This window comes from Rhipicephalus sanguineus, chromosome 11 (genome assembly GCF_013339695.2).
Source record: "Rhipicephalus sanguineus isolate Rsan-2018 chromosome 11, BIME_Rsan_1.4, whole genome shotgun sequence".
Lineage (NCBI taxonomy): Eukaryota > Metazoa > Arthropoda > Arachnida > Ixodida > Ixodidae > Rhipicephalus > Rhipicephalus sanguineus.
The window spans coordinates 11143892-11160499 of NC_051186.1; the positions used below are offsets into that span (position 1 = coordinate 11143892).

The 16608-nt window shown below is 45.6% G+C and overlaps 1 protein-coding gene across 1 annotated transcript in view; it reads right to left on the bottom strand.

Annotated features, from left to right (window-relative positions):
* Positions 1-538: 538 nt before the first annotated feature.
* The window catches only part of LOC119374831 (uncharacterized), a 44481-nt gene continuing 28411 nt past the window's right edge, over positions 539-16608 (bottom strand). The window contains exons 7-10 of the mRNA XM_037645036.2: positions 14612-14718; positions 10802-10866; positions 8892-8983; positions 539-1164 (exon numbers count right to left, since the gene is read on the bottom strand). Of these exons, the coding sequence (XP_037500964.1) occupies positions 1001-1164; positions 8892-8983; positions 10802-10866; positions 14612-14718 (428 nt within the window). The 3' untranslated portion in view covers positions 539-1000. The remainder of the gene's footprint in view (positions 1165-8891; positions 8984-10801; positions 10867-14611; positions 14719-16608) is intronic.

A 16608-nucleotide genomic window follows, 5' to 3' on the forward strand; every position in this document is an offset into this window, starting at 1 on the left:
GACTGGCTTGAAGGCATGACTTTTAGTGCAGCAGAGTGCTGAACGTGCCAGTCTCACATCGAGAAACTTTTTTCCAAGTAGGTGGACATACGACAGTAAAGGTGTGCCACCCATGTATCAAGTTTTGAGGCTCATTTCTTCACTTTCGAGTTATTTCGGATATTTGGGAATTCCCATTAACCGAGATATTTTTCTCGGACCCTAGGCCTTGAAATTAACGAGGCTTTCCGTACGTCATTCTAAATGCATGCCTGTCTTTCATCTCTATTGGTTCACTTTACCTTCACCAGTTTTATCATTCCACTTTATACTTGCTCGTAACACTGTTTACTTGTTTACAGTTCTGATGTTGTCATACAACATTGGCAACAAAGCCCAAGGCTGCGACAAGCACCAATGTCAAACGGGGAATTAAAGGTAATGCTCCGCATTGAAATGTGCATACCTTCACCAAAAAAATTTCCCTACCTGAACATGGTCGTCAGAAAGCTAAAATTAAGTGTCAATAGGATTTCCTACGCACAAAAAGATAAGTAACACTAGTATGAAAATCATATTTATTACATGCCAACACAACAACACAATTATGAGGCACACTGTAGTGGAGGGCTCTGGAAATTTGCAGCACCTGGGGCACATTAACGTACACCTGAATCTAAGTACACAGGCTTCTAGCGCTCTGCCTTCGTTGAAATGTGACCGCCGCAGCTGGGATTGAACCTCCAACCTTCATGTCAGCAGCTGAGCGCCGTAACCACTTTACTACTGCGGCAGCTTGCTAGTATCAAAATAAGGCCCATAGAAAACTTCACGTAAATATCTAACTCACTCTGATATACCTTGACCAATAAAGCAATAGTAATAATGCGCTCTAATGAAAAATGTTTTAATGCTTGTACCGAAATCTTAAATATATCTTCGAAATATAAAGAAATATCAAAAACGAGAGTTATCACATCTCCGATACAATAGAACCAGAACGTCTATGCGGCAGATGAAGTTACTCCACTGCCTCCATGGTGATTGAGGCCTCAAAGGTCTGCTTTGGAGGCAGCTTCCTTGGCTCGGACACGTATCCAGGCTCGACACAGACCATCTGCAAATACTCGTCGTCGCCAAAGTCGGCCATGGAAGCCGCACCACTGGCCCACGGGTTCCAGACAACTGAAAGCGCAAGTTCACCGCGCATCACGACAGGCACAGAATGTTCTTCAAGTAGTACAAAGGCACGTAGAATGAAAACAGCACAAGCGGGAAAGGAAGGAGCTTTATGATATGTAAGCATTCTCGGGCGAGTACAATGGCAAAAACTGGTGCAATACAGTGTCTGTAGCGCAAGACCTTGCAATTGGAAAACAATTTAATAGCAATTTGCAACAATGATGCAACACTGATTTTACAATTTGCAACACTGATGAGTTAGAACAGTGGAAATGTGGGTAACTGGCAACATTACGACAATTCTTAAGCAAATATTAATGAAAGAAATTTACCGTAGGAGCACTACATTTTATTGACTACAGTGTCCAACTCATGTACTATGTACTGTTATCTGCAACAAGTGGTGGTAGCAGCCAGCTTTTTGAGATCCGGAAGTCGCCAGCTATCTCGATTTGTGTAGCTCTGCCATCTTGCACAGGAGGGCACATGGACCACCTATACGCTCAGCTCCAGCTAACTAGAGCACCAAAATTTAGAACCCATTCCACTCTGTGAAGGTAGATGACCAGCAAAGCTGTTTAGCACCAGGCATGCAGGTGACAGAGAATTTCGAACAAAGGTAAGAACACATTTATTCTCTTGATCGGCATTGGGTGGCTTAGGCATGGCGTGTTCTCCTTTGTTGCATGTCTGGCCTCAAATTTTCGCAAAGCCAGAATTTCTCTGATGTGTTGGTTTTGCATCTTGTCTTGATCAGGGCTGTTATTCCATCACCAAAAAACTGAACAAATATTTCATACAAAAGTTTTCTCTTTTAAAATTTGTTTTGCACTACGGGTACAATTTCATATAGTTCAGATATATCCACTTTCTGCAAGCATGGGTGTGCAACCCAGTGGTTAACCCTTTCACTGTCATTGACGTACCGGTACATTTTCGTGTTTTCACCCAGCAGTGTCACTGACGTACTAGTACGTTCCCCATTGTGCGTTAAAAAATTTGCACCATAGTGCAAAGCTGGCGTGACTCAATGTGATAATACTGGTTGTGCCATCTGTCGATTCTTTCTAGAAGCACGCATTTTTGCCCTTTGCTGTGTTGGTACGTATATTGAAGAGTTTGGAAGGATCCCATCTACGTTTCTTAGCAGGGGGGCGTGGTCACTCCATGCGTGCTACTCTCTCGGGCTGAGTGACCATGTGGTGCGCGTACGATTATGGGTACAAGGGTTGTTCTGCCATCTGCTGCAGGTTTGCAGGCATTTTTGTATTCTGTTGGCATGTCTGCTTTGGCATGTCAAGTTCAGGGGCGTGTGCCATTGCCTCTTCAATGGACTGAACCATGATTCAATCGCTGCCTCTAGCACGCTCGCTGTGGCGTTGCTCGCTGCTATCAGCAGCAAACGAGGTTGTTGCATGCCCTTTCCATGCTTATTTGTCGTCTTGACTTCAAGTGTCATTTCTCTGAGTTTCAAGCTTTCGTTGTATTGCTGAAACCGATCCGACACTGGGGGTACGTCATCGCCGGAAACACCCGACAACGAAAGGGTTAAGACACTTACCTTCTGAACGTGGGGGCCCAGGTTTCAATCCAGCCCCGACGAGGAAATTTATTTAGTATTATTCGTTTACTTCTGGGAGTTACTGTTGTCGTACACTAAAAATACATGGAACCCTTTACAATTACAGCTTCGCTGTTTAAGTGCAGCCCTCTCCTCGATTGTGCGCCATCGTCTCTATTTCTTCTCACTAAGAAATTGACGGAATATTTTTGAATTCACAGCTGATATTGCAAACAGGTTCAGTCTAATTGGCTCTTTTTCCCCGTTTTTTTGGCTTTTTTAACATTACTTCCTTGATATTTACTGCATAATATTTATCCTAGTTCATTGCATAGCTCCATCCTTTAGTTGCACAAATGCCAAAGCTTTACTGAATTAAGCCAACCATTAGCCACTTACCAGGGCTGATGCGACCAAGGAGGTTTAAAAAAAACTTCTGGAGTGGAGGTCCCCTATACGTGCCCACGCGAGCGGGTGAAGTTTGGGAAACCGGTTGGCGGCCATTTTGCTCCGGGCAAGAGAGAGCGCAGCTTGAGCGTGGCTAGGGTGGCTAGCGTGGCCAGCGTAATTGCGGGCTTCCGCGGGGGCGTTCCAGCATGAGTACGGGACGGTTAGTGTTACTTAGCTTTTTTTTCCTGCAAGATTGAAGAAAGCAGTTTCTTATGCCACAATACAGGGGCTGAAGCGTGCCTGATAACGCGCACAATATGCTTGCAGCATTCGCGAAATGAAGCACATGGTGGAGCTGATAAGTGGTACATAATATTTTATTCAGCCTCGGCATTTACACAATTTCAAAAGAAAAAAAAAGAAACATATACACTGTGGTTAAAACATGAATCGGAAAAGGAACCAATCTCACAAGAACTTCAAAACGCATCATAATGAAGACAATCACAGAACTAAACATATGAAATACACCTCCCTTAAAAATTAAAAAACACACAAAAGCAGACTAGTTGACCAGCTTGCTGCCGCTCTTGTTTATGAATAATGCAGAAAATCACGAAACTAAACATACGAAATGCGCGCCCTTATAAACAAAACACAGCAAAAGAAACGATACAAAAGTAGACTAGTTGGCCAGCTTGCTGCAGATCTTGTTTACGCTTGTTTACAGATTTTTTAAAATAACAGTCCTTGTCAGCCGTGTTCGTACTCCACTCTGGGAGTTCTTCCGGTTGATTTCTTTTGAGATGTGGTGTAACCTGATTTTTATGTATAGGTTGGCAATCTTCTTCGACAAATTATAAATGTGGTTGTCGAGTGGATCGCAGTCCAACAAATGAGGCTCGAGCTGAGCAAATAAGGCTTGTTCAAAAACCACTGTCAATACATCTACCATTATGCGCTCACTGTTTGCATGCAACGATTTTAAGTCCTTACAGTGAATCTGTAGAGCACGAAGCTCTTTCTCTACAATGTGACAAATCTTCAGCACATCCTTCGACGGCGCCACAAGGCCGCCGTTGGTTTTTACAGCTGTGAGTGCTGGCAGCTCATCGGACAGCAGCGCAGCGCAGCATTCATCGCAGGATGTGCAAGCATACACTTTTCGTGCCACAAAACCTGCTATATATGGCACTACTGCGCCGACAACAGGTGAAAGGCTTTTCGGGCAATCCACCCGATGGGTGTGATCGGTATCGTCGTCCAATGGCTGCAGCAAAGACTATCTTCTTAATGAAGCGAAAGATGTTGGTGACTCAACTAGGTTTACATCACTTGAGGGGCAGAGAACAGTCACAATATCGCGAGAGCTGTTTCCAGCCTCTGACGATGCAACTTCTGTCCTAATAAGAAGGCGCTTGTAAGAAGCTGTAAGTTGGCATGCAGTAGGGTTGTTGTTATATCCCCCCTTTCCTCTTACGCAACCAAAAAATGTTTCCAGGTGGTCTTGAGACATTTTGTGGGTGAGCAAATACTGCATCTTTCCTGTTGCCACAAGTCTATCAAAAAGTGCTGTGACACTGTGCATGCAGATGAGGAGCCCCACAAAGCCGGTTTTCTTGAGGCCCTCATTCAGCGGTCTTCCATTCGCATCCTTCAGCCCAGTTACATACAATTTAACCTTTTCAAAAAAAGACCTCATTGAGGCTTCATTCGCCTTTCTCATGGGCGCTTTATACGATCTGCCAAAGGGATTTCTTGAATTCAAGACATCAAAAAGGCGGTCAAAAATCCTTATGAATTCAGCTGTGGCATGTGCACCTTTAAATTGCGGAAGCTTTAAAGTGAATTCGCAGAAGTCGAGTGCGTCTGCCACAGACGAGCTGAGTGTCTGAACAGCAAAACGAACTTTCATCTTTTGCTTTGCCCACTGAATATGAGCCCTTGTCAGCCTGTTTACGAGGTGCAGTCCCTCATCCCGCTGCAACGTCTTTAATGCTTCAATAAAAGACCACCTGACTTCTGATCCATTCACGTCGACAAGGTGGCCGACAGATCCTAGGCACTTCCGGATAAGCTTTATCATATGACATGCATCAAGAATGACGAATACCTTGTTTGAACATTCTGTTTCGTCAGTTGTGAAGTTCAAGCTAGTGCTAAACGTAGGTGATGTATACTTAGAATCAGCACCGAGGCACTTAGCCATTGTAAAGTTCGAGGCGGCACCATCAAATGGCAGCGATGCTACTTCAACACCTATTGATGTGAGTTTCGACAGGCATTCTTGCGTTAATGCCGCTCTTTCAGCTCCAGAAAGAGAGTTATAAAGAAATACCTTAGAGGTATCTTTAGCCTCATATTCATGCCGACCAGCATAAAAACGCAGACATTAGTCGCTTCGGGCAGGCTATCATCAGACATTTCTGTACCAAGATCGATATAGCCGACTACTTTCTTACCAACAAGCTGAACATGTTTTTTGATCGCCATGTCATCCATCATGACTGCTGCAATCAAGGGCTTGTCCTGGCTTCTGGCTATATTCGTAAGAAAATCAAAGGCCTCAGAGGTAAAACCCGGATCACCGTTCACAGATTTGTACCATTCGCGCAACGTACATTGCGAAGGCAAAGCATTATTAAATTTAGACCGTACATACTCGTACGCTGCAGTGGAGTAGTAGTGCAGTGTGAGTGCGAATGCACGTAGCTCTGGGGGGGTACATCTTGTTCGTTTTTTCATGAGCTCGGGTAAGAAGCTGCTGAATTTAAGGAGAAAAGGAAGCTTCAAAAACCTCAAGGCCCTTTTCTGACAGCAGATTTTTCTCCTTCAGCTCCTTCATCAAATTTTCTGACGCATCACACCGCTTGCTTAGTCTTCTTTTGCACTGCTGGAGGGTCTTAACTTTTTTCTTCAGTTGGAGTACCTCTTCTGCTGACTTCTCTACCTTTTGTCGGTACCACTCTTTCGTTGGCGAAGAAGGCTCAGAGGGCATTTCAACAACTGGTTCAGCACTGACGGCAGGTGACAGCTTCGGCACTTAGGAGCGTCTCGCTTTCTTTTTGACTGCACGAAAAAAAACACCGACAAATAAATAAAATTGCAGGTGTTTTAAAGAAAGTGTTTAATGTCCCATGCTTAAGATATGTATCCCCACACGTACAGACCATGATCCCAATCATAGCACAGAATTAATTGCATGAACTTTTGACGCGTATGGAATTTTAGGCAGCAAGGAACAGCAACGACAGCGTGACATGAAAAGGTTAGTCATGATTACACCTTAATTAAATTACGCTGAGTTCACATAACCTTGGCTACACAGGAACAGAAAGTTGTTGCCCATGCGATATGTGACTGGGAAGAAACAATACAGGTCAGTTTGAGGAATTGTTTTTGTGGTTTTGGTGTGCAAATTTCGAGTGGCCATTTATATGCACGCATATGAAGAGTCAGTTAACGCCTGACAAGCAAGTGACACGTTCGCTATTTCAAACGGCGGTAATATTTTAGAAAGATACGAAAGAAGTGAGAAACTGCCTCCACGCATGCGTAACTTCATGAGCTGTTTAGAGTGGCAACGATAATACAAACGTTCAAACATTTCTTGTGGTACTCACTGGTTTCTGCAGATGCGCGGGAAACGCTGGAAAAACTGTGGGAATGCTGCCCTGTCGAAGCCTTGTAGTTTGGCCCGTCCTATCGAAGCAACCAGCTTCAAAACGCTCCGAGCAAAGAACGTCCGCATCCTTAGGCGTCCAGCCGTCTCGACGAACAGCGCGCTGCCACGCGTCACGCAGCGTCCTGTCTTTAGGGAAACTGTGGCACAAGGAAAAAAACTTGCTTCAACCCATATTCACCAGCTAAATAGGTAATTAATGAGACCTTTAGGTTGGAAACGCACTTGTCGAGTGAGAGTGCGCTGCAGCAGACGAGAAACTGAAGGATCTTTGATGCATACTTACACATGAAAAGTGATTCCTGGCTTTTTCTTCACACGATTCGTGCAGCCGAAGGCAGCGCATGAGCTCACCATCGCGTCCAGGAGCGTTTGACATGGGTCTAAACATCTGCAACACTCGCTTGTCGCCAGAGAAGAGGAGAAATTCGCCATCTGTGGAACTTCCACGCGGTCCCAAGCGACCACCCACACGTTTTCTGCCTGGAGCAATATGGCGGTCGTCGGCTTCAGCGGCGGCGCGCCGGCTCCACTCCAGAAGTTTTTTTTAAACCTCCTTGGGTGCGACCACCACTTTTAATGCAATTTTTGACAAAGATCACCTCACAGAAAATAAATAATATTTTGCACTATAAATGGCTGGGTAAGTTAAATAAGACATGCTTGTTTTGAAGAAAAAGTTATTTCAAAGCTGGCTGCTCCTAAAAATTTTTTTTTTGAGTGGCCTACCACCTTAAAACGAGTGTCATTAACAATGACTTTCACTGTACTTGTTCCTCTTTTTCAACAAGCACAAAAAAAAAAGGCGTATGCATATGTGACATGTTACGGTCACGGACAGTGGGAGTTGCAATACTAGGCAGAAAGACAAAAACTGACAGGGTCCTTTATGCATTTGCCTAAGGCAACATCATCATTTCATCATCGGAACTTGAGAGGTCTCACGTGATTAGCTGCACACTTTGTTGACGTTGTGGCTGATAATGATGACTTAGAGCACGGCCCTTTGTAATTGCTTGACAGCTACTAACCAGCTACTCGTTACACAATTCACATGGTATGATGCCTGGTGCGATATTTTGCTTCTGCCATGCAATATGCTGCTAACGTGGCTCCTTGCCCAACATAACGACTGTATAGGGTCATTTTGCGAAGGAATCACAAGTACTGGTGTGGCTCTGTGGTAGGATACTTGACTGTCACACATCTGCATTCTGTATTGAAATACACTCAAACCTCGCTATAACAAAGTCGCATCTGCCACGAAAATAACTTCAATATATCCGAAAATTCGTTATAAACGTTTATTTCTAACACTGTAGCTATGACAAGACTATTCTTCATTTACTTTGTTATAACCGATAATTCGTTATATCCGTGTTTGTTATAACGCTGTTTGAGCGTACTGTATCCCCCCCCCCCCTGTAATGCCCTCGGGCGCTGTGGGTACTCTGCTAAATAAATAAACAAATCTTGCATCCCCTGCCAACGACGCAAATCAGTCTCGCACCTCTCCAGCCACTTCCATGCCCAGCCCACCCGTTTGACCGCGTCGGCATCGATTCATACTGGCCTCTTCCATGCACTGGTGCTGGAAACCGATGGATCGTCGTTGCCGTGGATCATTTGACAAGGTATGCTGAAACCGCCGCCTTGCCTGCTTCAGCAGCAAAAGATGTTGCCTCGTTTATTCTACACAACTTCATTCTTCGCCATGGCACACCTCGTGAACTCCTGAGTGATCGGGGACGTGTATTCCTCTCGGACGTTCCGCACCTCCACCACTTGTTACGGGGGATTTATTGAGGATTCTACGAGAGCGACGATCATAGCAGCACACGCAGGGCGTAGCCAGAGTGCGAATTGTCGGTGTGCGCCAGCCGATGGCGATGGGCCTTCGTGCTTACCGATCTTCTTCCTCACAAAATAAATATACGTGGGTTCAACTCCTGCTCAAACCCCGATATTTATCTCATTTTTACGAAATTCACTAAGGTCACGTGCATTTTTTGCACTGCATACCACAATTTTCAAGGCCAGCATGTGATGAGGCGCTTACGGCTTTCACCTTAAAACCCTGCCTATTCTGAAACTGACCAGTGTCCGGGAAGTTGTTGGTCTTCTTCACGATGACCCAAGCCTTGCCCGCCACGCTACAAGTGTGGGTGTCACTTGTCCTGCTGTAGACCCTGTGCAGAAGAAAAGACATATTGTGAGAACACTTAGCGTAAATTTTTCGCAGTTGATTACACACTGAAGGTAAGATTTCTTTTTTTTTACTTTTGAGGCATTGCAAAGGAGTCCACAAAAAACGAATGCATTAACATGGCGAACCGAGCTAGTTGGTACGCACTCATCTTGTTGACCATGTAGCGCTCATAGGAACAAAGACTGAGGAAGAAATGCTCAAGACTTTTATAGGCCATGATGGAATTTCTACATCATGGGCAGCAATGCAAAAGGAAAAACTGAAGGTAAACATTAGACAGAAGTCTGTCTGGTTGGGTAAGTAAACTGAGATAACTGATATTTATTCTCCAACCAAAGTTACGAAGACACGTAAAAACCCGACGTTTCGGAACCAGCTCGGTTCCTTCCTCAGGGGGGACTGCGGCGGCTTGGCAGCGGCCTCTTTAAGGCACTCTCGCGGCGGTTAACGACCCCACGCATTACCGAGGAGCGTAGCCCATGCGCATACACCGGGGGGAGAGTTCCGAGTGAACGGTTGATATTTTGAGTGGTCCTCTGTATATGCCACGACTCCAGTAGTAACCTCCTCCTCCACTTGGTTTCACTTTCGAGGATGGCGGTTCCGTTGAAGTCTATTCTGTGGTCAAATGTCTCTGCGTGCTCGGCGACGGCGCTGCGTTCTTTGTTGAGTTTACGGACGTCGTTGACGTGTTGCCTAATCCGTTCGGGGAAGTTTTTGGTCTCGCCGATGTATGACGAGGGGCAGTCGGCACACGGTATTTTGTAAACGACGCCGGGCGCCCTGTCTTTTGTTGGTCGGTACTGGAGTCGTGGCATATACAGAGGACCACTCAAAATATCAACCGTTCACTCGGAACTCTCCCCCCGGTGTATGCGCATGGGCTACGCTCCTCGGTAATGCGTGGGGTCGTTAACCGCCGCGAGAGTGCCTTAAAGAGGCCGCTGCCAAGCCGCCGCAGTCCCCCCTGAGGAAGGAACCGAGCTGGTTCCGAAACGTCGGGTTTTTACGTGTCTTCGTAACTTTGGTTGGAGAATAAATATCAGCTATCTCAAAAGGAAAAACAAAAAACAACTTGCAGGGTGGCTTATGCAATCGCCTAAGATGACTCGAAGGCAAAAGCCATCTTCTCCTTCAAATCAGTTGATGTACTGATCCCACCAACAGCTCCCCTTCCAACAGCTTTCTGCAGCTCACGTGGTTTTGCACTGTCTCCATGATTGGTTGGTCCACCTTTGACCAAGCAGCGATGTCACGTAATGACGTCATCATGTGACGTCATGACGATGTCATCGTGTGATGATAATGTTTCACATCACCCGTGTTGATGCCGCCGACAGTCAATATTCGCGTTTGATGAAGCATCCGAGGTTTCTGCCTTTGTGATAGGTATTTTCCACATCACAACAAAAGCAGAGCAGTACGTCTCTCTGCCATCAATCGTCTTGAGTGACCTAGTGCAGGTTTCTCAGCCACGGATGTGTTGGGGCCCCTTGTGGACCAGTAGAAGTGATCGGAGACCCATTGCAGTGAGAGAGGGCAGGGAGTATAAATGAACACGACATGCAGTGTGAGAAATAGGTGCCTTTTACCGGTACCTGGCAGAGAACAATCAAGCAAATGTGCCACATCTATTCAATCTCGACAGCGTGTCAATAAATTGTGCGGTAGTCTGCAGCCACATTGAGCCTGTTTCTAGCAGTGTTTTCTTTTTAAGACTGATTTCCTTTACTGACTGCCAACGTCAATATCAAATTGGGCGAAAGCGTGCTGCTTTTGCTCAAGAACAAGAACCTACCTGTCTATGGCGCCCTTAATGTGCACTTCGTCTTCACATTCCATGCCCTTCTCTCCCTGCTTCACCTGCGAAAGATAGCAACATTGGGCTAGTTGCGGTTGCATATTAGGAAGTGAATACTAACACCACTTATGACGTTGACAGAGTGAGAGTGCGAAGCTCATGATGTCATTCTACATCTGTCCACGTTGCACGCGCTGTTAATCACCTCTCCACCTGGATCACACAAACACACTCTTAATCAGCGTATCCTGAAATACACCAAGCACTGTCGATTCATGCACTTATTGTGTTCACATTGTGAGAAGCAGCTTGGCACTACAGTCAGATGCTCTTCTTGTTCGAGACATGCCTTGACAGCGTTTAAGAGGGAAGTTAAAAGTTGCACCTCGACAGCTCCGCTGTCACTCCCTCTGAAGAAAGAATCGAGTTGATTCTGAAACGTCGAGAAATAACGCATCTTTTGGTTCGAGCCCTTTGAAAGTTTTTATTAATTAACCCAACTAGACAGGCAAATCTGTCAAAATCTTCAGCTTTAAGCCCACAGAACTTAACAACAGAACTTAAAGGGGTCATGAAGCACCCCTTGGGCTGATTGAAAAAACACATCCTGCGGAAAGCTGACACGGCTATGAACTGCTCTGCCAAATATTACAGTCGTGCGCGCCGCGTAATGGCCACAAGCGGAGCGCGAAGTTGCCGTTTCCCCAGGCACCCTCTTTTCAAAGAGAGGCCGGTTCTCACTCTCGTCGGTGGGCGGGGCGCCTGTCCGCTGTACGTCGCAGAGACATAGCACGCTTATTGGCCGATAGCCGACATAAATCGAGAGCGGCGTTCGGATCAGATGCGCTTCTTGCCGCGGGGTGCCGTCACTTGCCGGCGCCCTCCTCAGTACATGGTAGCCGCACTCGCGCAAGCGAATCACAGCGGGAGAGCGATCGCGTTTCATGACGCGCGCTGGCGTAACTTCTTTCCCCCATGCCATCCCTCCCTGTCTAGCTTCCAGTGCGCTCGTCGGCACGAGAAAAGAGAGAAAGCGCTGGGAGCGTGCGCCAAACCCCCGTAACTCCGCTGATTCTTGATGGATTCGAGAAATTTTTGCGGCAATCGATTCGGGAGGCAGTACACTCCGATACTGAGGCCATTAGATCATTACTTGGAAAAGTGGTTCATGACCCCTTTAAAAGAGGCTTAACATGCAGAAAGGTGTCTTGAAAGCACTTGGGTTGTTTGATTCTTACCCTTCCTCCAATTTTCGTGCTGTTTTCATCGCAGAATTAACATCACTAGAAGGAAAAACATGTTTGCAGTCCATAGCATGCTTTTCCCAACATGTGCCTCGTTCTTTTCTACGACATCACGTCCCATTTTCGGAACCTCAAAAACTTGCTGCTGCATTTATACGAGGTACTTGAACCACCTGCAGCCATTATTTCACACACCTCAGCCCTTTTCTGGGCGGCTGCTCTCACTGGAACCAATGGGTGGATAGCAAAACGGCGCGTCGTCTGCTACAGCACTTCCGGTTCTAGGAACCGTCAAGGCTCAGCTCGTCGCTGCTTCAAGTTGCGTGCGGTTCAGTGTAATCGGGGAGGAGGCTGAATACTAACACCACTTATGACGTTGACAGAGTGAGAGTGCGAAGCTCATGATGTCATTCTACATCTGTCCACGTTGCACGCGCTGTTAATCACCTCTCCACCTGGATCACACAAACACACTCTTAATCAGCGTATCCTGAAATACACCAAGCACTGTCGATTCATGCACTTATTGTGTTCACATTGTGAGAAGCAGCTTGGCACTACAGTCAGATGCTCTTCTTGTTCGAGACATGCCTTGACAGCGTTTAAGAGGGAAGTTAAAAGTTGCACCTCGACAGCTCCGCTGTCACTCCCTCTGAAGAAAGAATCGAGTTGATTCTGAAACGTCGAGAAATAACGCATCTTTTGGTTCGAGCCCTTTGAAAGTTTTTATTAATTAACCCAACTAGACAGGCAAATCTGTCAAAATCTTCAGCTTTAAGCCCACAGAACTTAACAACAGAACTTAAAAGAGGCTTAACATGCAGAAAGGTGTCTTGAAAGCACTTGGGTTGTTTGATTCTTACCCTTCCTCCAATTTTCGTGCTGTTTTCATCGCAGAATTAACATCACTAGAAGGAAAAACATGTTTGCAGTCCATAGCATGCTTTTCCCAACATGTGCCTCGTTCTTTTCTACGACATCACGTCCCATTTTCGGAACCTCAAAAACTTGCTGCTGCATTTATACGAGGTACTTGAACCACCTGCAGCCATTATTTCACACACCTCAGCCCTTTTCTGGGCGGCTGCTCTCACTGGAACCAATAGGTGGATAGCAAAACGGCGCGTCGTCTGCTACAGCACTTCCGGTTCTAGGAACCGTCAAGGCTCAGCTCGTCGCTGCTTCAAGTTGCGTGCGGTTCAGTGTAATCGGGGAGGAGGCAAAGTAACTGGTAACAACTGCGTCGCAGAAAGTACTCGTTTTCTCCCCGATTACACTGAACGGCACACACCTTGAAACAGCGAAGAGCTGGGCATCGAACCGGAAGACGTCATTTTGCTATCCACCTATTAGCTGACCACACCTCCTAAAAAAAGCCACAGATGCATGCAGCACTTGTGCATGGCTTTTATAATCAGCTCTCTCAGATAGCCCCTTCCTCACCTCCTTTTTACTATACTGTAAAATTCTGAGGAAGTTCCTCTTCCAATTTTACGGCTAATTTCAAATTTCTGTGTTGTTTCAAACCAAACACCTCGCAAAGCAGATGCCCCTGCGGACGATAGTCAGTGTTTTCGGTGCCATTTTAATTTCCTTATTTGATTTTCAGACATGTGTTGTGACACTATTAAAGAAACTCGGACACTGTTTATTCAGGTGTATTAACCTCTTAAGGGTGACAAAAAAAATTTAAGAACTTGCGGGAAAAAGAAAGCCTTCATTTCGGATGCAAACAATTATGTTCATCATAAAAATCCAGGCAGATTGCCATGTGAGATCAAATTAATTGACAACTCTAAGCAAGAACACTTAACGGTTGTTCTACCATCTGAGTTAACAAGGAGCTTGAAAATTTATTACAAAGAACAAGCTCATGAAAAAATAAAATGTGTTTTTTTTTACACTTTGACAAGGAGGGCTTGACTGCACACAAGCGAGCTCAAACCTGTCTTCCAAGGCCAGTTTAAAACCACTAACAGTCGGAGACGCTGAACTATCAAAGTAACGACATTTTCTTTTCTTCTGAGCACGAAAGTGCACACTTTTGCCACAGGGGATGGCATTTTGAAATGGACGGCTAGCAACACAACGAAAGGCTGCATCCTCTACCGCCACGTTCCCAACTTTATTCTTCAACAGCTCTTTGCACCATCTGGTGTTGTTACAACAGGCACCCAATCAACACATGAGCTTGAACTGACTTGAACTGTACGAAAAGCAATTATCAGTGTTGTAGGGTTCTTACGTCCCAAAACCACGACATGGTTACAAGAGACACCGTAGTGGAGGCCTCCGGAAATTTCGACCACCTGGGGTTCTTTAATGTGCACCTAAATCGAAGCACATGGGCCTGCAGCATTTCGCCTCCATCGAAATGCGGCCTTATGGCCAGGATTCGACCCCACGACCTCCGGATCAGCAGTCAAACATGATGACCATCAGACCACCGCGACGCGTTTTCTTTTCAAAATGAAGTGGAATATTGCAGTGTGTCCACTAGTCTAGCATGGCTTGACCCAGTACAAGTACCCTTTCTCAACATACTCCCAAGACAAGCGCTCACCTTGTCGACGTAAGGGGAACCTCGTAGGCCAGATAAGGAGAACTGGTTCACATCGTTCAGCCTCAGGTACGTGTGGAGAAGGACGGTGAAGGAAAACTCAGTATCGCCTGCAACAACAACCAAACAAATGTGCGCCACCTGTCATCATTGCTAAAAGAAGAAACCAGAGTGAAACTATATGGTGGGCCTTAAGGGCTGCACATCAAAATGAGTCGCATAAAGAATTCTGAGGCCCGGAGTTTGAAGAATGTTTACTTTCGCAACAGTGTGGGAAGGGGCAGGAAATAAAGGCTAAAAATGCAAATTGAAAAACACTTTGCACGCAACTTTTACAAAGCGTCGAAGCGTGCAGCACCTGTAGGTTTTTAGGAAAATACAGGAAACATGTCAACTTGCAAAAACGCAACACAAGACAGAAAAAGAAGTTTACAAGGTTCTACAATGTTGAGCAATTTTATATACTGCAAAGCTGAGCATAAAAAACAAAAAAAAAAGATATTAGAATAATGCTTAGTAAAACAAACAGGGAAAGACACAAGATGCCGAAATTTGTATGGCTTCCAGAATCCAGTGCTATGATGGGCGTAATAATAATTTGGGGGGTTTGACGTGCCAAAACCATGATTATGAGGCACGCCGTAGTGGAGGGCTGCGGAAATATGACCGTCTGGTGTTCTTTAACATGCACTGACATTGCACAGTACATGGGCCAGTAGCCTTTCGCCTCCATCAAAATGCGATCACCATGGCTTGGATCGAACCCGCGAATTTAGGCTATCGTGAGAAATATGAGGAGGAACACAGGAGCACATGTCAGACAACCTCAATTGCAGCTATGTGTGGTATACGCAACAGCCACTGTCAAAAAACAAAGTAGAAAGGAGGATGCTGTTCCAATAACTGTCGGCACTCCCGCCATGCATGTGTTTTTACAAAGTGCATAACTTCGCATTGCGAGCAGCCCACACCCGAGAAGTCAACGAGATGGAGAATGGCTTCACAAGCAACCTGTGAAGACAAGCCATCAGAAATAACTCCCCTGCAGTCAGTTGAACTGCAACTGACATTTGAGGCGCGTGAAAGTGGAAACCCATGCAACCACAACAAGACATGCGAACTTGGAGACATCCTTTGGCCAAATGAGCACTGAGCTAGCAATCAATAAGTTTTGTAACTACGATGGAATTGCTTATGTTTCAGCCTCCCCAGGTCGTGACATAAACTAGAGTGTTGAAAAAACCGTGATCATGAATTAGGGAGACTGACTGCAGTGAGGTCATTTGTCAGACATATGTTTGGGAGACACTGGTCTCTCAAATGACCTCCTACAATCCTGACCATACAAAGCAAGTCCTCGGCGGCACTGCAGTTACTTTGCACCTTTGCAGAGGGGAAGGCAGATCAAGCGACTTCACTTATAAGGTCCTTACAAAGAAACCTAAGCAGCAAATCTCACACTATGATAGCATTGATTTTAACAAGACTGTTTGTTGGCCTAGTTGGTACTTGCTTAGTGACATCTTTTAGCCGCGAAAGAGCACAACACAAAGGAAAGAAACACACAACGACAGGACGGGCGGCACTTCCAACTGAATTAGACTGAGAACGAGCCAGGGAGCATGAACTGAATTTAATGAAGGACGGCGTGGCGCATTTGCCTATGCATTGCAAAACCTGCAAGTGTCAGCCACGTTTTAAAGAGATGAAGATTTTAGGCAGAAGCAAGAATCAGACTGCGCGTGAGTTGATGGAAGCCTACTACATTAGAAAGAAAGCAGAAAGGTGTGTCAGTGATACGTCGGTGACGTTGTATGGATCGGAAAAGAGATTGTTTGATAGCTGGATAGTCTAAGGTGGTGTGGAGACTGCGCATGTGTGTATGTTGTATATTTATTTCTGGGTTTGCGCTCAGTCTAATTCAGTTGGAAGTGCCGCCCGTCCTGTCGTTGTGTGTTTCTTTCCTTTGTGTTGTGCTCTTTCGCGGCTAAAAGATGTCA